We start from the raw sequence: 26991 nt of genomic DNA, 5'->3' as shown, positions 1-26991 counted from the left end.
CTGCCATGGCTGCTCCCAAAATTATGATCTTTGAATGTTACTCTCCCCACATGTGCAATGTGGTCACTGGCATGCTTGTGAGATCTAGGCTGCTAGTCAGGTGGGATTCACAGTGTTTGCTGCAAAATCAGGCTTGCGTGAAAATCAGGTGGGGCACGTGCATATGTGGAATGTGGACCTTTAGTCATCTCCTTTTAGCTGTCCCTTTTTCTCTCACACATCTGACCCTCTTGAGGATTGGACCGGCCTAATTTTCAGCCACACTGCAGATACATCATGTGGCCCTGCCAATGAACGGCCTGGATGGCTGAATTTCACACATGTGAGAGTAGAATTCAAAATCTTACTTTTGTGTGTACAAGGGGATATTCTCTATAAGTCTAGAACCACCTATATTATGTTTTGTGAAGATAGCATGTGCTTGACAGATTGTTGGGATGGCTGCAGCTTCCGTGCTTTTTGGTTAGGCATTGACCATAATGCTAGGCGCCGCATGTCGAGAGAAAAAACAGATGCTATCTTGAAAGTAGTTGTGAAGCATTTTTTTATAGAGAAGGAAGTCACATCTACATTGGTAATGGATTCTCTCTACAGTGGTCTGAAGGCTCTTGAGTACCAGAGTAAGAACAAAAAAGGGAGAGCAAAGTTAGTGGAAATGGATGAAATGCCAGCCCCAATTGTCAGTGTTGACAAAGACATGTTTGTTTTGGCCGATGATGTGTTGGTACTGCTTGAGAGGGCTGCCGTTGAGCCTTTACCTCCAAAGGATGATAAGGGTCCTCAGAATCGCACCAAGGTAAGCTAATGAAAGCTTCTCTGCTTTGTTTTGCTATGATCTTATAATATTGAGTATTTAAAACTAAAGGATCACTCAAATGGCATTTGAGATCTGTAGATTGTAAATTTGTAATGACTCTTTAGCTGGTACCTGATTTTGTTATCAGATGGTTTTCTACTTCTGCTATGTCTCACCAGTTTAGTTTGCACGTGTCTTTATATCATAAGATGACAACCATTTTGCTTTTCAGAAAAAAAAAAAAAAAAAAAACTTATGTCAACCATTATGCGGCAATCACAGTCAATTGGTTAGATATATATGTTTGGGTATCTGACTTCACACAAGGGTGTGCAGTTCAGCATCTGATGAGTTGGCAATCCCGATAGGTCCTGCAAGCACTCCCTGAATCTCGCCTGAGCTGTTTCTAATGACCCCTACAATTCCTATGAGGCCTAGGTTGCCAAGTGAGCTACCATTGAAGTTAAGCTTCCATTCACCTTATAAAGGTGGGGATCAAGCATGATGCAGATTTGGAGGGGCACTTGGATCTTCCATGCCTAGGAGTGACCTTGAGAGGAGTTGGCCCAAGACCCAACCCAACCCTCAACACAACACAAGCTACCCAACCCACCTCACCCCTAGGTATTCAATACTCTACGCTAACAAAACTCATGTTGGGTTGGGTTGGGTTAGTTCAGGATAAGTCAGATTAACACTTACAACTGGTAAACAATGAAGTGAAACATCTAATCATCAAATAACACTATTAAAATAATACATGTAACTATCATATCTCTAGAAAAATAATCTATAGTTGTGGGTCATTGCGTATATCCGCAGGGATTAGTCTCACTTCAAAAAAGAGGTGGGGACACCCTGTCTTTTAAAAAAAAAAGTCTATGATTTGAACTTTTGATTCTTAGATTGAATGAGAGGGCCGTTGAAAAGTTTCTCCTCATTGTTCCAAATGCATTTATTGATAGTGACGGTTACAATTGTCCATTTGGTGTAAGTTTCTTCTGGTGACCCATTTAACACAAAATCCACAACAAGGGTTTTGATCATTAGATTACTCACCATGTGGGCTAGAGTGGTTAATGATGCACATTAGTAGTGAGTCATGACAATGGCACAAAAAAAAAACCCTCTTTTGATGGAGTCTTGAGTCACAACTCATGAATATTCAATGAAAAGCCCCTCATAGGAGGGATTGGGGCCACGCATGAGAGATCCCACAGACAACACACGTGTCAGATATCCGTGCCATTCATCTAGTGAGCAATGTAAATATTTTGTGGACGAAAACGAAAAGTAATGGTTTTCCACTAATCATGACGCCAAACTTTAATGTGGTCCTCTTTGTTTTGGAGAATTCTCATGGCAGAATAATAACCAACAATGTGCATGGTTTCCCTAATTGGGTACTTAAGCATGAGCTTGTGGATCTTCCAATGGGAAGTGTTAGATTCTCTTGGTTGAATGGGCAGATCTCTTTAACCATGTCCTTACTGGACAAATCCCTGGTTTCTCTAGGGTGGATCTTGAAGTTTCCCTTGTCCCACTAGAGAGGTATTACCAAGTTAGCCTCTGATCATTGTCATATCTTATTCGAGGTTGATAAGATTAGTTGGGGTCATAGACCCTTCCACTTTGAGTTGGCTTGGTTTGAAGTAGAAGGGTTTAGATCTCTGATATTTTGTAAGTCAAGTGGGCTTCCTTCTCTTAAAAAAGATGAAGCTGCTAAAGGCTAAGATTCTCTTCGAAGCATGGGGTGTTTGGCATCTGGAAGTAGGAGATGGACTAGATGCTTAGGGAGATTTAAGCTCTCGAGATCAAGTAGGAAGGTGGTGTTCTTTCGGATGTTAAGCGTATATATATATCTAAAGCTAAGTTAACCTCCGATTATCTCTCTAGGGTCAAAGAGGAAGAGATAAAATGGTAGTAGCACTTGCGTGTGACCTGGCTAAAAGAGGAAGATAAAAACACTTGAGTAATTTTCATGGGATTGCTAGTGTCAGAGCTAGAGCCAACTCTCTCTTCTTTCTTGGTTAACAATAATCGAGATCCTCGCTGTTGCCAGAAGTAAAGGATGCTCTTGTTGGGCGGTTCAGCAAATCCGGGAAGTTCTCGGTTTAGTCTTTAATCCATAGACTCTCTCAGCCTGAGTCAAGGGGGGAGCGGTTCTGTACAATGGAGGTTTGGTCCTATGGGCTCCTCCCAAGATCACTTCGTTCACTTGGCTTCCGAGGAGAAGAAGGGTTCTGGCAATTAGTATTTGAAGTATCGGTATTGCTACTTTGCTACAAGTGTCGTTGGATGGGGATACGGATAGAATATCATTATCACCGATTTCGGAAATGCGGATAAACATTGGGGAAACATGGTGAAAAACGATACGGGAGCGTAACGGCCCGTAACGGCGCATTTTTTTTTTGCCAAAAAAATATGAAAAATATGGATTAAATCCCGAATATTCTAAGCATTCCAAATATGCATTCATTTATAAATTGGAACATGTTTATGGTGGTGTAACGGTCCACTCTTTAGTGAGAAGTTGTATCGGACTGTCTGATGAATTTATGAACCAGATAACCTGAATTTGACTACAAAATTCATATATTTAATTTTCTAACTTCTACTATCAATGATAGATATATTAGAATGAATGTAATATGAAAATATCTTACATTTAGGTGTTTGCAATTATTTTTGAGGGCCAAAATTCATGCGTAAATAGAAAAAAAATATAAAATGGCACCCCAAATATGTAAAATGCACAATAACATGTTCTACTATGATTAACACATCATATGGCATCATTAAAACAGCAAAAGAATCATTAAAAAATGATTTTTCGAATTTTCAAAAAAAGGGCCGAAATATATGCGTAAATAGATAAAAATATTAAAAAAATATAAAATGGTACCCCAAATCTGTAAAATGCATATTAACATGTTCTACTATGATTAACACATCATATGGCATCATTAAAACAGCTAAAGAATCATTAAAAAATGATTTTTCGAATTTTCAAAAAAGGGCCAAAATAAATGCGTAAATAGAAAAAAATATTAAAAATATATAAAATGGAACCCCAAATCTGTAAAATGCACATTAACATGTTCTACTATGATTAACACATCATATGTCATCATTAAAACAGCAAAAGTATCATTTAAAAATGTTTTTTCGAATTTTAAAAAAAAGTAAAAAATAAATGAGTAAATAGAAAAAAATATTAAAAAAATATAAAATGGCACCCCAAATCTGTAAAATGCACATTAACATGTTCTACTATGATTAATACATCAAATGGCATGATTAAAACAGCAAAACAACCATTAAAAACTGATTTTTCGAATTTTAAAAAAGGGCCAAAATAAATGCGTAAATAGAAAAAAATATTAAAAAATATAAAATGGCACCCCAAATCTGTAAAATGCACATTAACATGTTCTACTATGATTAATACATCAAATGGCATGATTAAAACAGCAAAACAACCATTAAAAACTGATTTTTCGAATTTTAAAAAAAGGGTCAAAATTCATTAGTAAATAGAAATAATATTAAAAAATTATTAAATGGCACCCCAAATCTGTAAAATGCACATTAACATGTTCTACTATGATTAACACATCATATGACATGATTAAAACAGCAAAATATATTAAAAAAGTATAAATACCTATTTTTGACGAATTTCTAAAAAATGGCCCACCGAGCTTTGATTCAAAAATCTATAATATAATGTGTTTTTCTATCAAATACCTAGCTAAGGTTGGTCGAAATTAGTAGTAGAAGGAGTTAGAAACAGTTTGGAAGCAAGAAGTTTCAAAAAAACAGCAAAAACAAGGCCTAAAAAAAAAAAAGTTACCGTTTCGGGCCCGTTACGGGCCCGTTACGCCTCATAACGGCCCGTTACGCCCGTATCAGCCGAGGAGAAGAAGGGTTGTGGCAATTAGTATTTGAAGTATCGGTATTGCTACTTTGCTACAAGTGTCGTTGGATGGGGATACGGATAGAATATCATTATCACCGATTTCGGAAATGCGGATAAACATTGGGGAAACATGGTGAAAAACGGTGGAATTTTTCAGTGAAACTTTAGGAGATGCTAAAATACACATATTTGCATATTTAAGAATCAAATAATAGTGAAAAAGACATATATTGCACGTCTAGGAATCAAATAATAAGTTTCCGTTTAATGGGGCTTAAAAGCATGCATGGTTGACACAAGGAAACATTGGGGTAACATGGGGAAAATGGTGGATCCATTTATCCATCATGCATGCACATACATTCATACAAACACATGCATGATCCCTCCACGCATGCCCGCATGCACCCACATACCCCCACCTATATACACATCCCATCCAATCAACCATCCATGCATACATCCATCCATCCATCCATCTATCCATGCATGCATACATATACACACATCAACATGCATTTCATCATACAACCTTGCACCCATTAAAAAATTTGAAATGATTTTTTTAATAGACAGATTTTTGACAATGTTGATACATTGACGATATTATCAAAATATTGTTGATACACTGGCAATACAAGTGACACCTAGCATTTACATAGTCGAAAATATTGGCGTTATAAGAGACCTGGAATTTACACAGTCGAAAATATTGGCGATATAAGAGACACCTGGAATTTACATAATCGAAAATATTGCTGATACATTGGTGATATTTAGCAATATATCATCAATGCCTGGAATTATGATATTACTAGTGTTATTGGTATCGCCGAGCTGGAGGTACAAATAATGTCGAGAATACTTTGGGCAATGCTCACAATTGACAATCTTCGAAAAAGGGGGATGGTGCTCCCCAATATCTGCCCTCTGTGTTTGGGCGCGAAGGAGTCCGTGGATCATCTTTTTATCCATTGTGCTTTCTCTCGTGTAGTGTGGCCTGACATTTTCCGATCTTCGGGCATGGCTTGGGTGATGCCCAAGTCGATGGATTCTCTTTTTTGCATGGCATGGAGACTTGGGAGAGGCTCTCCTTGTTGACTTCTCTATGGTCGATTTTGCTTGAAAGGAATAACCGAGTCTTTCGTAACCAGTCAGTTTCTTCAGATAGGGTGTTTTATTGAGTGGTTTGTTTATTGTTTGAGTGGTCTTAGTGAGTGTGCATCTTTCAGCTCCTCTCTATTTGTAGTTTTGGTTTTTGTTTTTTACTCTTTCTATTTTTTTCTCTTTTGTATAGGTTTTTTATTTTTTTTTGGCTTTTGCCTTAATAAAGTTGCATCATCTTTCAAGAAAAAAACGTGGAAAATGCAAATTTAGTATGAATAGGTCTACGTACAAGGTTTAGTTAAAATTTAAGGCCAGGAGGTCCCCAACGTGGAATCTTTCTTTACCTTGGCTTTACAATTCAAGAAGACGGAGAGATTTCTGAAGATGTTTCTCATAAAATTAGAGCTTGTTGAATGAAGTGCATATATGCCTCTGGATGCTATGATCCTAGGAGATCACCATACATTAATGAGCATATGCATATGTCATTTGTGGGACACTGCATGTTGCATAATGTTGCATAACATCCTTAGGTGTATGTTGTTTGCGATGGATGTGGTGCCGATTGGCAAGACATGAGAGTGAATGCTAAATGAAGAGTATATAGGAAAGCTGTAGAGTCTAGAGCTTTAAAAATTAGAAGAATCATGGAACATGTGGAAATTGTAAATTTAGTAGGAATAATTCTACAAGTTAGGCTTTGGCTAAAATTGAAGGCCAAGAGGTCCCTCAAAGCGATGTTTTTCATTACCTTGGCCCTATAATTCTAAAGATTGGAGAGATTGATGAGGATGGTTTCCAAGCAAAATTAGAGCTGAGCAGACGAAGGGGTTGTGCATTTGGCAATGGTTTATGTATTGGTGTTGTACATTTATTGAACTCTTGGGATATAGAAACATCGTCGGAAACTTTGGGAAATGTGTCACAAAAACATCGTGGGAAACATCGGGAAATGTCGCATGTGTCATGTAAATGTGTCACAATATGAAGAAACACCCGGGGAACTTTAGGAAAATTGTTGAATATTTCAGTTAAACTGTAGGAAATGTTAAAAGACACATGGTTACACACTTTCTAATGATTTTTCATAAGAAATATTTTTCTCCAAAAAATAGTTTTGCTAATATGTAGATCGGCCTACACTTATCAGCATATTTGTTTTCCACACTGAAATTACATTTTTAAAGGGTGATAATGAAAGAGATTTGGATTTCCCCAATTTCTTCAGTCTCTACCTCTAAAATCTAAATTTCTTGCTACAAATCTATGTCAATGCATGAAACTCATGCATACACTTGTTTTCTTCGTAATTTGTTGAAAAAATGACTTCAAACAACTAAAATCTAAAATTTCTCACCTATTGGATCTTGGCCCAATTTTGCTTCCCGATCATGATTCCTTCACCATAGTTGTGTTTTGATGCAAAACAACTTGAGTGGAGTGGTCAAAATGCGCCTAGGAATAGTGCCCCCCCCCCACCTCTTTTTAAAATTTTTTTCCAGGGGGGGGAGGGGGGGGGGGGGGTTGGAATTTTCTTCAATTTCCGGCAATATAGGTAGACAGCCGACTGATATACCACAATACATGTGATATATCAAGTGATGCAGGAGATTTTCCGAATATACTGCACGGTATGTGTGGGATTTCTTCCCCTGGAGTGCTTCATTTGGCCTGGGTAATGCCGAAGTTGGTCTCAGACCTCCTTCGGGTGCGGCATGAAGGAGGGGTTGGGAAAGCTGGTAAAAGCTCTTTGGAGACTTCTCATTTTGGCTATATTTTGGGTCATTTGGAAGGGAGCAGAATGAGCAATGTTTCAGAAATAGGAGGTCCTCCGCATGTGATGTCATATGTATAGTCAAAGGTCTTGTAAAAGAATGGGCTTATCACGTAAATGCAGCTAAAGCTGCCCCTGTTTCATTCCTTTAGGAGTGATGTGTTGCGCTGTATTCTTTTCCCATTTCGACGGGTGTTCTAATAAATTTCAGTTATCTCTTAAAAAAAAAAAATCGAAAACATCTGAGTGTTTTTTTTTTTGAAAGATCAAATACACCTGAGTGTAGCGTAGGACGTGCAATATTGATAAATATCAGCTGATATCATCAATAATTTGATCACTGACACTTTGGATGATAACCACAAGCTAATGAAAATCAATGGAAAATTTATAATTCTATTTAACTGGATGCTATATGGGTCAGAGTGTTGGGCAGCTAAGAAGTAACATAGAGTGAGCACTTCAGAGACAAGGATGTTTGGATTGATGTGTGGGAAGACTAGGGAGCATATAATCAAGAAAAGGACAGCAACAGAGAAGTTGCCCCAACACGAATAAAATGGAGGGTAGATTGAGGTTTTTTTAGTTGTCTGCTGTGAAAACCAAAGATGGCTAAAAATAGCAGAATTTCAATTAGGGTTGAAGGGCCTGAAAAATGCTGGGATGTCCTAAAGGGACTTGGATTAATGTGGTGAGAAGTAATATGAATGCTTTAGATAGAAATGTCCGGCAAAATAAGATTCTTAAAGCTGGCATCAAATAGTTGGGAGAAGGCTACATTGCTGCTGCTGATGATCCATATTGTGGAATGATTAAAGAAGTATCAGTTTCCTGTGCAAACTGGTTAGCTTTTTAAGCTTTATTGATAGGATGTGTTATGTTTTTTACCAGCTATCTTCTACTTCATGCCTTTCCAGATTTCCATGCAGATATAATCCTCTAATTTCTTTTTCTATGTTTACTTTTCACCTTCTACTTGATGACAGCTTAGCAACTATTAATTTGCATACTTAGGAGATGAAATGGAGTGGATTGAGATGGTTCAGTAATGTTCTGTGAAAACTATAAGGAGGGGAACTTTGAGAAGGTTGAAGGGACTAAAAAAGTGGATGAGTGAAAGATCTAAAAGGACTTGGATTGAGGTGGCATGAAGGGATACGAAGCTTGTTCGCTTACCGAGGAATAGGGCTTTATATAGGAATGATTATTAAGACATGATTAGTAAAGCTGATCCCAAATAGGGCATACTATGTTATAGATGATGATCATCTATTTTTTGAATTATGGAGAAGGATAACAGTTTCCTGTGCAAACTTGCTGGCTTTTAAAGCTTTCTCTATAGGATGTGTAAATTTTTTTCATTAGTTATCTTTATGCTTCACGGCTTTCCAGATTTCCATGCCCATGTGATATGGCATGTAAATTTGTATTTCCCTTTTCTGTGTTTGCTTTTCCCCTTGTATTTTATGAGGTCTTGCAACTGAGATTTTGCATTTGCAGGATGGAACTTCTGGAGAAGATTTCAACAAAGACTCAATTGATCGTGAAGAAAGGCGGCTAACAGAGCTTGGTCGTAGGACAGTGGAAATTTTTGTTCTAGCTCATATATTCAGGTAATCAACATGCCAGCATGGTTTGTAATCTCTGGTAGAGCTCTAGACCTTTTAACTTGTTTCCTTGGATCTAATCATGATTTTAGTTAGATGTAATATATATTAGTCTTCTGGCCAGAGACCAATTTAAATCCATTCAACTTGTTCTGGTTGTTATAGTTCAGCTATTGAAGAAAAGTTCTGCAGAGGCTACTCACATGATTATGATTAGAATCCTATTTGAGTAAACACATGCTTCCGTGCGATATGTGCGTGGTATACTTCTTGTAAGTCAGGCTAACTGCATTATTCCCTGGTCCAAAAATCAGGCTGGTCCCTGCAGCAGCTGGGCTGCCTGTGCACAAAAAGCATGTAGTGTTAAATACGAGTTGAGCAATGGTCCCCAACACAAATGTTGTCTATTGTGAGTGGACCAGCCAGACATCAGGCCATTGCTCATACATGATGATCTCGTTGATGAATTTGGTCTCACACATGTGCCACTATTATGCTTGCCTGAGATTAGGATTCGAATCCTACTCGAGTGTGCCTCTGTATTTCTCATTGAAGAAATTACAGAATTGCAGATGAGATTTGACAGGACTAAGCTCTGGGAGGGCACATTACCTTCAAACAAAAGGCATCGGGGTGTGATCGGGTGTGTCGGAATGAGTATTGCCTTCATTGAGGACAGATGATTCCTCATCAGCTTTCCCCTACCTTTTGTGTTCTTTGGACGATATAATCTAAGTGTATTCTTTTATTGGTTCTTTAATAACATTTGCTTCCTTTCAAGAAAAAGGGCAGTAATGGCAGGCTGTGTTTTTTGAAGTCCCTTATCCTTAATAATTGACTCCCAAAGGGCAAAGATCTATGAACTAACTTATTCTTGACTATTAAGAAGAAGAATCCTGCATCTTATTGCTTTCTCTGACATTTGCATGAGCTCTTCACATTATGATGAAACTTATGAAGATTGGCATGCTGTTAAAGACCTTTGTGACGTAGGGAGATGAAATTATTGCAAATTGAGGTACATGAGTCATGATGAATTCCATTTCGCAGAAGAAGAATTGTGTTTGTTATTCTCGAATTTTAGTGACCTGAGTTAAGAGTTACCTAGTTGGTGCTGCTAGAATTGGTCCATGGTGACCAATAGCAAAGAGTCGAAACCTGAGGTTTGTTTGGGCCATAGTTGGCAAAAGCTCCATTTTGAACTCTGTAGTTGTGAAAAAAAAGCCTCATGTTCATCATTTAAAACCATATATTTTGGAAGATAGCTAAACAAACTCATTTCTTGGGCAAACCTAATCAAATAATTTTTTAAAGTGTTTTATTCAAAAAAAAAAAAAAACCTTTGAGGGTGATTTGCAAAATAGAGATTGGTGGACACAATTTGAGTAGAAAGTGGATAATTCTAATAAAAGTGGATGGATGTATGTAAGGATAACTTGGAAAGGTAATGTTTGGGAGAGTTAAAGAATGATAATAACCCACTATTCGATTACCTATATACATGATTGCTCAGGCCAATAGAAATTCTAATAATTTTAATTGGAGTTGTAACTTGAACTTATTTATATATACACACACACACACACACACACACACACACACACGCATATAGAGCCATTTTTTGCACTCTGTTTTTTAAGTTGATAATGAATTAAACCCAAACTTCCCATTCTCCGAATTGACTTTTTATTGATTGAGACCAAATTAAACACTAATTCCATTGGGTTTGTGCAAGCTCAACTCTTCTATGTGCAATCCATGGCCATGTGGAATTGCAGTTATTTGAGAAAGAGAGGCAAAGTTTGTCTCCTTTTCTTGGTCCGTGTGGCAAGGTAACTCCATAGGAGTAGAGACGCTTTCTCTTAGAGGCAGATAGCGAATTTTCAGAGTAAGTTCCAAGGGCCATTGGTTGTTTCTCTTAGGGCTCGATTGGGAGCTTGTAAATGGGAAATGGAATTCGAGGTAAATGAATTGGGAGTAAATGGCTTACAAAGTTGTGTTTGGATAGGAGTAAATGAAATGCATTTGAAATCAAAATATTCCATTTGGATGGGAGTAAATGGGAGGAATTGGAATGCATTTGAATTTTTCAATATATTCATAGGAATATATGTGATATACCAAGTCAGCTTGAATATCCTAACTTAGTGTATATGCATGATATTTAATAGAAGGATTGTAATAAGCCCATTAAATATATATTTTAGCCAAAAATGAGGAAATTTTGAGTCTCAGGTAGGCCACAAACGTGCCAACATTTTTTAACCGTCCATCTAGATGGCAATCCTTTAGGTGGTTCCGATCATTCTTTTGGTGTGATTTTAGTGATTTAGCCGACATTTGCTTTGTTTTGGAATATCATTAGTGTGACATGCGTACGGTGGACATGTGCATAGCGGCACCTTTATTTACACGTGCGACTCTCCAAGGGAGCTCAAAAAGTCATTTCATCCCATTTATTTCCAAATCCCCTCTCATGGATAGGATTTCATTTGCATGCTCATTTACTCTCATTACATTTCATTTACATGCATTTACTTCCATCCAAACACACCTTAAACACCATTTACCTCCCTTTACCTCCATTTACCCCCAATTCCACCCATTTACCTCCATTCACTTCTATTCAAACAGCCCCTTAAAGACGGGTAGAGAATTTTCTGAGGAGGTTTTGAGGGCCACTGATCGTTGAAGGTGATTTGAGATTGTCGTCTCTTGGACACCAAACAAGCGCTGTTGGAAATTCATGATAACCCTCGCTGGGTAAACATTCCGTTTACCTACATGCAAAGAGATGCTCATGAGATGGCTGGCATGTTGGCCAAGGCATGGATGTTGCCTCTTGCTTTGTATTAGCAATTCTCCTCCCAATTCAATAAAATTTCTATTACTTCTCAGAGGAGGGATGGAGGGAAGTTTTAATGCAGCTAAGGATAAGAACTCATTCCTATCAATGAAACACCCCCCCCCCCCCCCACTTTTTTTTTTTTGAAAGACAACCATTTTATTATAAAAGGCTAGAGCCTAAAGAATTATAGAGCAGACTAAGGAACAAAAAACTCCTATCTACAGTAACATTTGAAGATATTGTCCATTCCATTACACTTGCTTTTGCCTTCTCAAGCACAACCAAAATTCGTCCACTTCTATTTCTGAAGCAACTGCTATTCCTTTCTCCCCAAATAAACCACAAACCCACCAATAAAGCCATTCTCCATGGGAACTTGCCTATCTTACCCACACCACTTCATGCCATGCAAAGAATAAACATTCAATTGATCCCAACTCTACCTAAGAGATCCCAAAAATCTGCAGAGAACCATCCCAAATTCCTCTTGCAAAAGGACATAAGAGGAAGAGATGACCTACAGACTCAGCTTCTTGCAGGCACACAATACACACATTTGAGAGAGTCATTCCTCTTTAACACATCCACTGTGAGCACCTTTTTCCTACCTACTAGCCAAGCCAACACCGCAAACTTTGGTGGAGCACCATATCGCCAAACTGGAGCTGTATGAAAAACCTTATACCAAGATTTGATAGAGAAAATTCCTGATTTTTCTTTCCTCCACACCAACCCATCCCTCGTTTGGCATTGAAGTGGAGACACCTTACTTAGAACAAACAAGAGCTTTGCCACATCCCCCACCTCTAATTCCTATAAGTTCCTACGGAGTGGAGGGGTCCAAATCACTTCTTCACCTCAAAAAGTGAAACATCTATCCACTGGAATATTTACCTCTATTGAAATTCTAGATAAACTAGGAAAATCCTTGCACAACACCTTTTCCCCCAACCAAACATCCTCCTAAAATTGATTAATTTTACCATTTCCCAAAGAGAAATCTAGAGTCTCCAAAAATTTACGTCTTAAGCTCGCTATCGATTTCCATTATGAAGTCGCCTTATGCAAGGATGAGGCCCTTGTCCATTCCTATGGAATTTTGAAACCGAGACTTAATGAGCCCAAGTCTAATCTGACGCAGGGAGGGACTGAGGTTCATGCAAACCAAGGTTTGAGAACTCATTCTTGTGAAACCCTGAAATTGAGACTTAAATGAGTTCAAGCCTAATCTCACTTGAGACCATGGAGGGAGGGAATGAGTTCAAGTCTAATTTGACTCTAGAAACTGAGTTTTGAGTCCAAGTCTAATCTGACTCTAGAAACTCAAAGTTTTGAGTCCAAGTCTAATTCGACTTGAGGCCATTGAGCACTAATCAAAGTCATTGATCTTTTTCACTAAGAGAAAATGGAGAAGTCTGATGTGGGGAGTTAAACCCGAACATGAAATGTGTCAACAAGAACATTGATAGAAAGAAAGAAATTGTTAATCGTAGACTAAAGTATTTTTATGTTGAATCATTTGAAAATTGGGAATAAAGTTTTGTTGATGTTATCTTGTTTGATACAACTTTCCATTAGAGCCATGATTCTGATATTGTACCAGGAAAAATGAGTTTGAGATTAATGAAACCGGTGCATTTAGGTAAAGGAAGTTTCTCTTCAATTGACATGATCCTTTCAAGACATTCTCTTTAAATTCACATCCTGTTTCTTTAATACTTGTCAATAACTCGGATACATATTAGGGGACCTCGAGTTGTCCTCCTTGTAGGTGATCGCTGGCAGAGCCTGAGTTGGAAGATTTTCTGAATTTGCTAAAGCTTCTGGATGGAATACAACCTTCTCCAGGCGAAAAGGACACCTTACCTTGGTCGCTCTCCCCTTTTAGGCCACTTCTCCACCATGCCTTCGCTTTAGCTGATGCAAAGTCCTCCCTCTCCCAGCTTTCACCTTTTCCATTCTTCTGGTTCTATGGTAGTCTGTCGAAAGTTGCTACTTTTGTCCGGCTGATTGTAAAAGGCAGAACTCGTACGATGGATAATCTTCAATGCCGGGGAATGATTCTACCCAACTTGCCTTTTCTGCCTTGGAGATGCAGAATCCATCAATCACCTATTCCTCCATTGTCCTTATGTTAGAGCAGTGTGGTCTATTGTTCTCAAAAAGTTCAACACTCCTTGGGCCATGACGATAGATGTGGTGACATGCTTTTTGCTTGGCACGTATGTCTTGCCATTGAGGAAATCAAGCCGCTTTTATGTCTCTCTCTTGGCTACCCTGCGGGCAATCTCGAGGGAAAAAAAAAGCAACCATTGCTTCATGGATCTTTTAGCCCCTACTTCCAGGGTGTCAACTCTATTTTTTGTGAAATGGAGGATCGAATGCCTGCTTTTTAGCCTTAGGTTCTTGGGCTTGTTAATGTAGGGGCATTTTCACACCGGGCTCGAGTGGGATGCAGGGGCACGCTCGGGGTGGGCGACCCGTGTGAGGCAGTACCCATGTGAAGTGAGGCCCACGAGGGGGGTTCGACTGAGGTCCTAACCCATGGGATGTGGGGCCTGAGTTATAAGATAAAGGAATTAATTCGCCATGCTCTATCAGTTCGAGCTTTTAGAGCAAGTGATTAATTTTCCCGCGTCAAAGTGGTGTCAGAGCAAGATGTCTCGTATTCGAGACTCCTCACTAGGGGTGATTAATGCAGGGGCATTTTCACACTTGGCTCGAGTGGGGTGGCTTGTGGGATGCAGGGGCACACTTGGGGTGAGCGACTTGTGTGAGGCGGTACTCATGCGAAGTGGGGCCTATGAGGGGGGTTCGGCCGAGGTCCTAAGTCCCAACGTATGTGTGTGGGGCCTGGGCTATAAGATAAAGGGATTAATTCGCCATGCTCTATCAGTTCGAGCTTTTAGAGCAAGTGATTAATTGTCTTACATCAAATTTGGTATCAGAGACCATAGGTTTAGCATATGATTTTTGTGTTGCAACTAGGTTAAGTCACATCTAGGGTTAGTAGAGCATATATTGCATATAGGATCATGTTGCTAATTTTTTTTAAAAAATCATAGTTGGGAGTATCCTATTGCTGAATTTTCAGCTAGCGTTTCCACTTGTACCATTGCTGAATTTCAGCATAGTAATCTCAGGTTGTCACATTGCTGAATTTTCTGCTTGTAATTTTCACATTACACTCTTGCTGAATTTTCAGTTTGGCACCTTCAGATTACTACCCTACTGAATTTTCAAGATAATATTTGAGGGTAACGGCTTGCTAAATTTCCAGACTAACATTTTTTGTGTGTCCAATTTGATCTCTATGTTGGTTTTATCGTTGTCATAACATTGTCCTATGACCTAGGTTTTCCTTTTAGAGTTTCCTTGTATATGTCCACTCGTTCTGGACATGTTTTTGGTGTACATCCCACTATGAATCTAAAACAGATTATTGAGGCCTTTAACGTTATTAACAACCGTTTGACGGCCATTGAAGTGCATAATAGGACCATCGTGACTCAATTGACTGTGACCAATGCGTGTGTTGATCAGCTTGAAGCCTCCCTTCAGGCGAACCCCGACATTGGGGAATATGTCCAATCACAAGCCGGGGATCAAATTGAAGGAATTGAGACCGTGCCACTTGCAATTGTTAGCCGCGCCGTAAGACAGATTGTAGAAAGTGATGATTGGCACAGGAGTTCAATTTTTCACACTTATGCCAAGTGTGGTGGCAAAAACTGTAAGGTGATCATCGATAGTGGCATTTGCATCCATGTGGTCTCTGCTAGTACCGTGGACCGCTTAGGTATGCTAGTCGTTCCTCACCCTCAGCCTTATTGAGTCTCATGGGTTGATGCATCTTCGATTCCGGTTTCTTAGCGTTGTCCCATTCCCGTCCAGTTCGGTTCCTATATGGACACGTTGTGGTGTGATGTCTTGCCTATGGATATAGGCCACATAATTTTAGGCAGACCTTGGTTGTATGACTAGGACGCAACACTATTCGGTCGCTCAAATACGTGTTCGTTTTTGTATGACGGCAAAAGGATTGTCTTAAAACCTCTCCCGCCCAAATGCACCCCAAAAAATGAGGATGTCAAGAAACGTGGTCTTGAAGATGTGGCAAAATTCCAGCTTGAGTCTCTTCATATAGTTAATGCCAAAGAGGCTGAAAGAGAGACTAAAACTGATTTGACCATGTATGCCCACGTGACAAATGAGGTCATACTTAAGGTTATTATGGAGATGCCACTTGAGGTTACACCCGAGGGTAGTGTAGAGTTACCATATGAGGTGAGTTCGATATTGGAGAAGTCCAGTGTTGTTATTCTAGAGGACATCGGATGAGCTTACACCCGTGCAAAACATTCATGCATTAACTCTACCAAACCTTCATCACGATCAAATGAGTCCCGGTGAGGAAGTGGATCTGGAAAAACAAGCAGATGAGCCTAGGACCCCTATAGATTGCATACACAAGTCAATGCTTCATAGGCCTTTAGAGTCTGCACCTGCATCTACACAATCTATGCATGACTTGCATGTGAAGATTAGAAAAAGAATCAATGTAAGTAATGAAACATACAAAATGATTGCTGATTCACACGATAGGTTTAAAGAGTTTATTGTGGGCAATGAAGTCATGATTAGAATATGTCAAAAAAGGTTTCCACAGGGAACCATAAAAAAATACAAGCCCGTAATGATTGACCATATAAAATCTTGAAAAGACTAGGGTTCATATACTTGATAGATCTTCCACCTAACATGGGTATCAGTTCCACATTTAATGTGGAAGATCTTGTGCCGTTTCATGGATCTTCCCCTAACCCTCACATGAACTTTGATGATGATGCTCCTGACCTGTCCCATAACCCATGGCCATTACCTGACCCTTCTTCTCGAGCTTTACCATCCATACTTACGAGAAGAGAGGAGATATAGGATATCTTAGATGCGAAGTGATTTCCACATGACATGGAGGTTACCAGGACCACCTTGTTAAGTAGAATGGTATGCCAAAGTTAGACAGTACGTAGATCACATAGGTAGAGCTTCAACAATGAGACCCGGATCTCCCCGAGCCTCACTGTAACTTTTTTCCGATAAAGGCAAAATTTCCTTAACTGAGGGGAATTGATGAGGACATGCGAACACCATACCAGAGGAGGGCTGAGCCAGTCTCCTTATGGCTAGACGACCATTACATGGGGCCCACTTGGCCCAATTCACATTCCTAGCCACGTTGAAGGCCTCACATGCATGTTCATGCATCTTTGAAGACCCCACATTGGGAAGATGCATGCAGGTTGCATATAAGAGCTTGATGGACACATCGAATCGTTGAATTTGGGTGGACATGATGATCGGACCGTTGGATCATCATCGGATATCTTGATTGTAAACCCCCATAGGCCGCGAAATAGTTGTTTAGATTGTTTACATACTTGTTATTTTTTGTATACGTTATATTTGTGTTGAGATTAGGGAACTAGGAACACCTTTTAATCTATTAAGCGTCTATATGTTGAGAATCTTATCTGAGAGTGTCTTTTTGTAAAAGGTCTTTTTTTCATACTGTAAAAGAAAAAGATGGGTGTGTGAAGCTCTAATGCCATTAGATTTCGAGAAGGAAAAAAGAAGAAGAGAAAGCTCGCTTGCTTTTCTTCTTTTTCTATCTTCCGTGTGATTTGGAAGAGAGGTTGGTGTGATGCCGATCTTTATCAACGAAGGTGCGAGGTCTCCATCTATCCCCACATCCTCATCCATTCATCCACCATAAAGGTATATCATTTGAAATTCTTCAATTTGCCTATCCCAAACCTTCACCTTTCTTCTAATCCCCATTACCCATATCCATCCACAAGCCAAACCCTAAAAAAATCTAAAACCATACAAATCTAGCGACACATGTGACCTCTCGGGTTGGCAATGCGGTCATCCCTTTGTCCTCGTTGGTTTCCCATCACCTTTGAAGCAAAACTCTCTTCTTCCTTTTTCTAAACCCTAACCCTAATTTTACCCTAGGTAGTATCAGATCTCCTAGTTTGAAATAGACTTTTCCATATGCTAATTGGATGTCCCTACATCCATGAGATCCTACTTTCCTTTATTAATGATCTTGTACGGTGATGTTTGGTAACATAGGATAGGATTATGCATGATATTCTTTTGGTTTTCTTAGTATTTGTGATGATAATGGCGAGTTTTGTTTTTTGCTTTTTGTTAATTATCTTAATTTTGCTACTTGATCTCACATCATATTTAGTTCATGCATCGGTGACTCCTACATCAAAGTGGTATCGGAGTAGGAGGTCTCGTGTTTGAGACTCCTTACCGGGGGTGATTAATGCAGGGACATTTTCACACAGGGCTCGAGTGGGGTGGCCTGTGGAATGCAGGGGCACACTCGGGGTGGGCAACTTGTGTGAGGTGGATGGCTCGTGTGAGGCGGTACCCATGTGCAGTGTTTGAAATATCGGTATTGCTACAAGTTTCGCTAGCTAGGGATACGGAAACAATATCGATATCGTTGATAATCGGAAATGTGGGGAAACATAGGAAAAACGGTGGAATTTTCAGCGAAACTTTAGGAGATGCTAAAATGTACATATTTGTATATTTAGAAATAAATTTTTTTGTAAAACGAATACATACATAGCAAGTTTTCATTTAATAGGGCCTTAAAAGCATGTGTTGTTGTAAGAAATCAATCCAACCATCCCCTCCAGCCTATTTAACCATCCAACCTTCCATCCAAACATCGATCGATATTGCAAAATATCAACAACACATGATATTTCACCAAGAAATCATCGACAATTGGAAAGGAAACGAAAGATTGTGGTCTCAATATCTCGCATGTTGCGATATCGATAATATCGAGATATTATTAATATTATGAATGACAAATTGAATACTACATACAACCATGTGCCCAGGAAAAAAAATTTGAAATAAATTTTTTTTTTTTAATAAACAAAAATCTAATGATATCAATATGTTGGCGATATTATTGAAATATCATCAATACACTTATGATACAAGCATTACCTAGAATTTACATGGTTGAAAATATTTCCGATACATTGGCGATATTGATGCATTGGCAATACAAGCGACACCTAGGATTTACATAGTTGAAAATATTGACGATTACATTAGAGATTTTGATACGTTGGCGATACACTTAGTGATACATTGCTAATACTTGAAATTTTTGATACTACCAGCGTTATCAGTATCGCTACCAGTGTTATCGGTGTTGTTGAGCTAGAGATAAAGATAATATCGGAGATAATTCAAACACTACCCATGTGAAGTGGAGCCCATGAGGGGGGTTTGGCTGAGGTCCTAACCCATGGGATGTGGGGCCTGGGCTATAAGATAAATGGATTAATTCACCATGCTCTATTAGTTCAAGCTTTTAGAGCAAGTGGTTAATTGTCCTGCATCACTTGTTGTTCTTCAATTTTGAATTTGGTCTTTAGGCTCAACTTTGGTTGTCTTGTCTTGAGTTCTTGATGTGGGACAATTAACCACTTGCTCTAAAAGCTCAAACTGTTAGAGTATGGCGAATTAATCCCTTTATCTCATTGCCCAGGCCCCACGTCTCATGGCTTAGGCCCTCGGTCGAACCCCCTCGTGGGCCCCAAATCACATGGCTACTAGGGTTGAAAGTCGGGCGGGTTGGGTCGGGTTGGTACTCAACCCTAACCCAACCCAAGGTTCCTATACCTCAACTCTAACCCAACCCAACCCAATCTCGGGTTGGGAATTCTCAACCCAAGCCCAACCCAAGCGGGCTCGGTCGGGTTGATCGGGTTGGTCAAGTATACACATGCTAATATTTTCGTTATTACATTAGTTTATTATATTTCAATATAGGACTTATTTTCTGTATCTATAATTTTATTAATTATTTATGTGATTATTCATTATAAAAAACTTTATTTTTTTTTCTTTAAAAAAACAAGCTAAAATATAAGACAACTACTCCTTTAAAAGTCATGTAGCATAGCATGAAGTCTATTTGGGAGAGAGAAATCTGGCATATCTTGTTAGCTCGAGTCCTTGGAAATGACGTGGACAAATGAGACTTGACATCACTAGTGTGCCTTTGAAACAAACGATCCACACTCAATTATAATTTATAAGTAACTTATATATTGATCGGGTTCGGGTTGGGTCGGACAACCCGAGACCTCAACCCGAGCCCAACCTAAGTTTTATCGGGTTGGTGTTTGTATAGCCCAAGCTTAATATCGGACCCGAAATATCATGCCCGAGCCCAACCCAAAGTCGGGTCAGTCACAAGTCGGTCGGGTTGAACCCGCCCAACTTTCAGCCCTAATGGGTACCGCCTCACACGAGCCACCCGAGTCACACGGGTGAGGCCTGCATCTCACGAGCCACCTGCCTCACACAGGCCGCCCACCCTGAGTGTGCCCCTGCATCTTATAGGCCACCCCACTCAAGTTCGGTGTGAAAATGCCTCCGCATCAATCACCCCTGGTAAGGAGTCTCGAACACGAGACCTCCCGCTCTGATACCAATTTGATGTAGGACAATTAACCACTTGCTCTAAAAGCTCGAATTGTTAGAGTATGGCGAATTAATCCCTTTATCTCATTGCCCAGGCCCCACGTCTCATGGGTTAGGCCCTCGGTCGAATCCCCTCGTGGGCCCCAAATCACATGGGTACCACCTCACACGAGCCACCCAAGTCACACGGGTGGGGCCCGCATCTCAGCCTCACACAGGCCGCCCACCCCGAGTGTGCCTCTGCTTCTCACAGGCCACCCCACTCGAGCCCGGTGTGAAAATGCCCCCGCATTAGTTCTATAACTGTCTTCGGTTTTTCTTTTTCTGTATAATTATTCTTTCTTTCTTTTGTTTGTTTGCCTCTACCTTTTTTTTTTGGGTTGCGTTGGCTCCTTTTAATAATATTTTCAATCTTCAATAATGATAATAATAATAATCATAATGATGATGATGATAGTAATAATAATAATAATAATAAATTATTAAAAAAAAAAAAAATTGGCTACATACCGGTGAAAGACTGAATTGAACTGTGAAAACTCAGTTTTGTAACAAGGAAATGTCTAAATTGCTCTAGCCATTTTCTGCTATTTCACAGTGAAGCTGATTCCTTGAATTACTGTTACTTTCCTTTCAAGTCCAATTGTAAGTAATGTAATTGCGAGTTGGAGCCTAATCCCTCAATATTAGGCGCGTTGAGGTTGTGAACTCAGCCTTGTTGGGTGAGTGGGTTTGGCGGTTCATAGTCGTGGAATCCTTGTGGAGAAAGAGTCATTGTGGCTAAATACGGTTCTTCCCCTATGGGATGGTGGATTAGAGGTTCGTCTTTGTATAGGACTTCTTCTCTTTGGAAGTCAATTGGCAAGGTGGCTCTGTTATTAGTTGAGAGTTTGAGTTTTGTTATAAGGGGAAGGTTCTAAAGTCGGATTCTAGGAGGATGTGTGGTGCATGGATTCTCTACTTCGTTCATCCTTTCCTGCTCTAGCTAACCTTTGCTTGGTGACAAACATCTCTATTGCTAGCTGTTTTTTGTCCCAAGATTCAAGAATTGTGTGGATCCCTCCCTGTTGTCAGGACTTGAATGATCTCTAGTTCAATGATCTGAAGGGCTTGTTCTCTCGCTTGCAGGGGATTGTGCCCATGGTGGGGTCGCAGGTTTCAATGATTTGGTGGTTTAGCAAGTCTAGCATCTTCTCAGTGAGATCGTTCAATGCTGTGCTGTCTCATTCGGAGCCCCGTGGTGGTTGAAGTCATATGGCTTCCTTGTGGTCTCATGGTGCTCCACTGAAAGTTGTGGCTTTTGCGTGGCTTGCTACTCAAAATAGGATCCTAACCATTGATGACCTGAATAAGAGATCCCTTGTGTTGCTGAATGCTTGTTTCTCCGCTTGAAAGCCAAGGAGTCCGTTGATTACCTGTTTAACCACTGCTCCTTCTCAAGACTAGTTTGGTTTGGTATTCTTAGATTTGCGAATGTGTGTCGGGTCATGCCTAGTTCAATCGAGAGTTTGTTTTCGTCCTGGCATCGTGGGGGGTTCTTTTAGGCATTTCTAGATGGAGGATCACATTGTTGGCTATTCTCTGGGCCATCTGGTCGGAAAGAAATAGTCGTCGTTTCCAAAATTTCAGAGTTTGAGCAGCGGGGACTTGTAATAGGGTTCATTTGTATATTAGGGAATGGGTTTCCTAAGGGAGTTTTTTTCAGGGAGTTTGGTTTGTCTGTTTTGTAGTCTTAGTTTTGTTTCTGTTTTGGTTTTTCTAATTTTGTTTTTCTTTCCAGTTTTCGTGCTTTCATTTCTTTTTTGCTTGTTGTTTTCTTTTCTTTTCAACCTCTGGCCCTTATAAATTGCCTCATCTTCTTTCAACCCCTGCCCCCCCCACACAAAAACAATTTGGTCATATTTTTATTTATTGAACAAAGTTACTGCAATTCAATTCAACAGTCAACCAAAACTCTTCATAAGAGTTCTTTATTTAATTATGGATAACCGGAATTAAATTACCACATTCCTGAAGTTATGTAATATTTTGAACATCAATCCTAAATTTCATTTTGTCACTTTGTTCTTGCAGTAATCGAGTTGAAGTTGCGTACCAAGAAGCTGTTGCATTGAAGAGACAAGAAGAGCTCATTCGTGAGGAGGAGGCAGCAGGCCTAGCTGAAAGCGAACTCAAGGCAAAGCGTGGAGCAGCTGAAAAGGAAAAGAGAACTAAGAAAAAGCAGGTTGGTATCTTAAAAAAATAGATCAGATTTTATCCATTGGAACTGACTCATGCACCCCTATTTGATGTGAATTTTCTCCTTGTTGCCAGTTTAGGTTGTGTTTGAATGAAGAACTACTGAATTGAATTGCAAAATTGCTTGGGTAGCTTAGCATTGTTTGCGGTGTTGATTTCTCATCTTTGCCCTTTTGCTTCATCTCACCTTGCTAAGAGGGAGGGAAGAAAGGACTAAATTATAATTAACCTCCTCATTCTAATCTTGATAGCCTGAACTCCATATTTTTGTATCATTGTTTTCTAGTTGGATTTTAAATATTCCTAAAAAAGGTTGGGATGCCATTGCAAATGCAAGGAGAAGCAACCGTATACATACTCTCATGGTCTACCAATGAGGTTACAATTGAGGAGAAGGATGCCATTTGTGAGGCAATCATCAACTATCATTCTAGTCTTCTTTCAGCCGAGGAATGGATTAGGCTAAGACTGGATTATCTTGTTTTTGAGCACATTGAAGCCTCTCACGCGACACAGGTGGAAATACCTTTAGAGAAGTGGAAGAAGTAGATGCAATTAAAAGCCTGGGGAGAGATAAGGCCCTTGAACTGGACAGTTTAGCCTCCTTCCAGGTCCTTTTGGGAGGATATTAAAGCAAATGTGATGTACTTCTATGTGAGGATTCATGAGAAAGAAGGATTATAAGGATATTGGTGCCTCCTTTATCGCTCTCATCCCCAAGAAGGAAGGTGTGGGGTATCATTTTGAAGGTACTATCTGCTTTTTTACATGGTAGTCAAATATTGGATAACGCTTTGATTGCTCATGAGTGTATTGATTTAGCAGGGTGGATATCATTGCAAGCTGGATATGGAGAAAGCTTACAATTTTGTTAATCTGAATTTCGTTCTTTATATGCTGTCGATTGTGATTTGGCACAAAGTGGAGAGGCTGGATGCAATAGTGTTTGGATTAGCTCATTTTGCCATTTTAGTCAATGGTCCCCTAAGGCGTCATTTGGATTGAGAAGATTTGGATGACATGGATATTTCAATTGCTAGGTATTGTCATTGCTATAATTAAGATATTTGTGTTTGGACAACACAGTAGGGCATTGTGGTTCCCAAGATCGTAATACTTGCATTTGGCTATCTTATAAAGTGGAAATCACATGGTGTTTTGTTAGTTCTTTTTAATAATTTGAATGGATAAGTTTGGCACACTATTCCTTCTGACGAAACTCAAATTTTATATAAAAATGGTTATTGTGTGATCGAAGTTATGAGCAAACTGGATGTTGCCTAGCTGTGTGAAATTTACACACATATGGTGCATGAGTAGAAATGAATTGGGGGACAGATATGACTTGATGGTGTCCTAATGCATGCTTATGAATCTACTAATACTTTACCAGATGCATGGTTATGAATTGATGGCATCCACATGTGGTTCACTGGGTATATTTTGGATGGTTATGACTTTTGGCCCACTTTTATCCACCTCAGGCACATGAGCATGACATCCATAATGAGCCTTGCTTCTTCTTCTTTTTTCTCCACAGGTCATAGCAAACAGATCTTAACATGTCTACTGTGAAGCTAAGGAGGGGTTCATCATGGTCCGCAGGTTGGGCCACAGCTATTTCTTTTGGTTGTTATTATGGGCCACTGAATGGAAGGGCCCATTTGTCCACTACATCCTAGGCAAAAGCCAAAACAACAATAGTGCCTCCTCTTAGACAACCAATTGAAGTGTCTTGATAGTCACAATCATCTGATCAAATGATCTTTAGGGAATCCCAGTAGGGGAATCCCAGGGTAACACCTACTGGATGGAAGGTCCAGATCAATTAGGACTAGACGTTGCATCAAGCATAATGCAGAGTGGTTGTATCAGATCCTTCCTGCTAGCCACCATGGCTGCTATTTCTCATAGCTTGTCAGATAGGCAGCACATTATTGGACACAATCAAACATCACCTGTCCGGCATGCAACACATCAAACTCACATGCACCTTTGACAAATTCCTGTGGTTGGGCTCCCTTAAACGGGGAAAGGGATATCTGTAATCAGCCATCTAGCTTGCTGATGGAGGTTGGTGTTCATGTTCATGACTGTCACAACCACTGGTGGCAAATATGAAATTCTGGAGTCCGTCTCTCACAGGTTTGACCCACCCCTAGAAACCAAAAAAAAAAAAATAGGGATTAGATTCTTTTTTTGTTTTTGCCGCTGGCTAGCCAGACAAAGCTATGAGCGGAGCAGTCATTGTGACCAGTCAGATGGTACGCATCCTAAAATTCTGACAAGTGCTTGGTACTCGTAGTAAAATCCCGATGGGTAGGGTCCTGTGTTGAAGATATGTGGTTCCGAAATGGGTTTCTCAAGAAATGGGGAGAGAACAGGTGAGGAGGGAGTATGTAGTTATGTGCACTCGCACGTTAGGGTGGAGAATAGATAGTGCCAATCGAAAGTGACAATCCACTCTCTCTTTCCCAGTTCCCTACTATTGGGGTTGGGTCCTGTGTTGAAGATATGTGGTTCTGAAATGGGTTTCTCAATAGAGGATTTTGAGATGATAGGGTTGGAATGGGATTCGAAATGGGGAGAGAACGGGAGAGGAGGGAGTATGTAGTTATGTGCACTCGCAGGTTAGGGTGGAGAATAGATAGTGCCAATCGAAAGTGACAATCCACTTTCTCTTTGGGCATCCCAGTTCCCTACTATTGGGGCTTGGGATATGCCCTACAGGCTTTACAATAACCAGTTCTCACGATTTCTAATGGCCCCCAAATGAAAGAATCGAGCACTTAGCGGACATCCAGATTTCCGGTGGTTGAGATGCCTTATATCCAAACAACAGCTAAAGGTTTCTTTAGGAGTAATTGAGGGCTCAAAGCAAGGAGACCCCCTCTATTTCTCTGTGGTTGTCGCAAAGGTCTTTTGGAAAATGTTTGAAAGGGCAAGAGATCATGGTGTAATCAATGGTTTTTCAGTGGAACATGCCAACTTCTAGATTACTCACCTTAAATTTGCTGATGGCACAATTCTTTTTTGTCAAGTGGACAAGGATCAAGTCAACAATCTTGAGAAAGGTCCTCACTAAGGTGGTCTCTAGTCAAAAGCTAAATCTCCAAAAGAGTTGAGTTGATAGATGTTTGCATGAGTAAGGCTGAGGTTGAACTCTTTACTCACCCCTTTTGTTGTAAATAGGGAAAGATCTCCTCAACCAATCTCGGTGTCCATTTTTGCATCAGGAAGCTGGCTAAACATCTCTAGGACATGGTAGTAAGAATAGATAGAAAATATTCGGGTTGGAAAAGCCACTACCTATCTTTAGGAGGGGGCACATCACCTTGATTAGATGTAACCTTTTCAACATGCCGTTGTATTTCATTTATCTATTCCGATGCCCGGAAAGCATCGTTGACAAGTCAGAAAGGATTTAGAGGGACTTTCCTTGTGATGTGTTTGCTGTAAATAATTAGTTGAGCCACGTGATGTAAGTATTTGTATCGATGTATTGCACCCTTGGGATACGGAAACATATTGGTATTGCATGTACTGCAGAACGTATCGCTGTTTTTGGAAAACATTGGGAAATTAGTCATTTTTTTCAATGGAAGTTCAGGATTTGTTAAAATAAACATCATTACACACCTAGAAGTAAAAAAATTACAAAAAACCAGTACACATAATGTGTTTCCTTTGTGTAGGGTCCTAAACTATCCGCTGTCATATAATTTATAAGCTATAGAAGACGTATGGAAATATAACCATTACATCAAACAACCAAAAAGGAAAAATATAGCCCTGTCCAAAATACAGCTGTGCGGCTGTGCCTCAAATCACATGGTTTTACGTAGTGGCTCAAGTCATTATCTTCATCTCCATGTGGATGACCATAGTATTGCTCTTCCCTGAATTGGCAAATAATATCATCTCAAATATTTTCACAATATTTATTTAATTTTAAATTAAAATATTAAATAATAAATATAAAAATCACTAATATTTCTATTATTCATATCATTTATTAGGACATTGAATGAATTAATTACTTGCACTAAATCTGCCCTATAGTGTACAATTCATTTATTTTAAAATTATTTTTATAATTAAAAAAATTAAATTTATTTTTGAAAATAAATAGATGAGTGTAGCTGATGTTAAGATCAA

The 26991-nt window shown here is 39.5% G+C and overlaps 1 protein-coding gene across 7 annotated transcripts in view; it reads left to right on the top strand.

Annotated features, from left to right (window-relative positions):
• The window catches only part of LOC131233049 (TNF receptor-associated factor homolog 1b-like), a 45494-nt gene that overhangs the window by 10016 nt on the left and 8487 nt on the right, over nucleotides 1-26991 (top strand). For 6 of the 7 annotated variants that reach the window (XM_058229620.1, XM_058229619.1, XM_058229618.1 and 3 more), the window contains 3 exons: nucleotides 448-796; nucleotides 9103-9215; nucleotides 22669-22819. In XM_058229620.1, coding sequence (XP_058085603.1) covers nucleotides 448-796; nucleotides 9103-9215; nucleotides 22669-22819 — 613 coding nt within the window. Of the gene's footprint in view, nucleotides 1-447; nucleotides 797-9102; nucleotides 9216-22668; nucleotides 22820-23119; nucleotides 23583-23658; nucleotides 23828-26991 lie in introns of those variants that run through there. The other variant, XR_009165068.1, reaches the window with a different exon arrangement.

This window comes from Magnolia sinica, chromosome 18 (genome assembly GCF_029962835.1).
Source record: "Magnolia sinica isolate HGM2019 chromosome 18, MsV1, whole genome shotgun sequence".
Lineage (NCBI taxonomy): Eukaryota > Viridiplantae > Streptophyta > Magnoliopsida > Magnoliales > Magnoliaceae > Magnolia > Magnolia sinica.
This window is presented reverse-complemented; position numbering and strand designations above follow the sequence as displayed.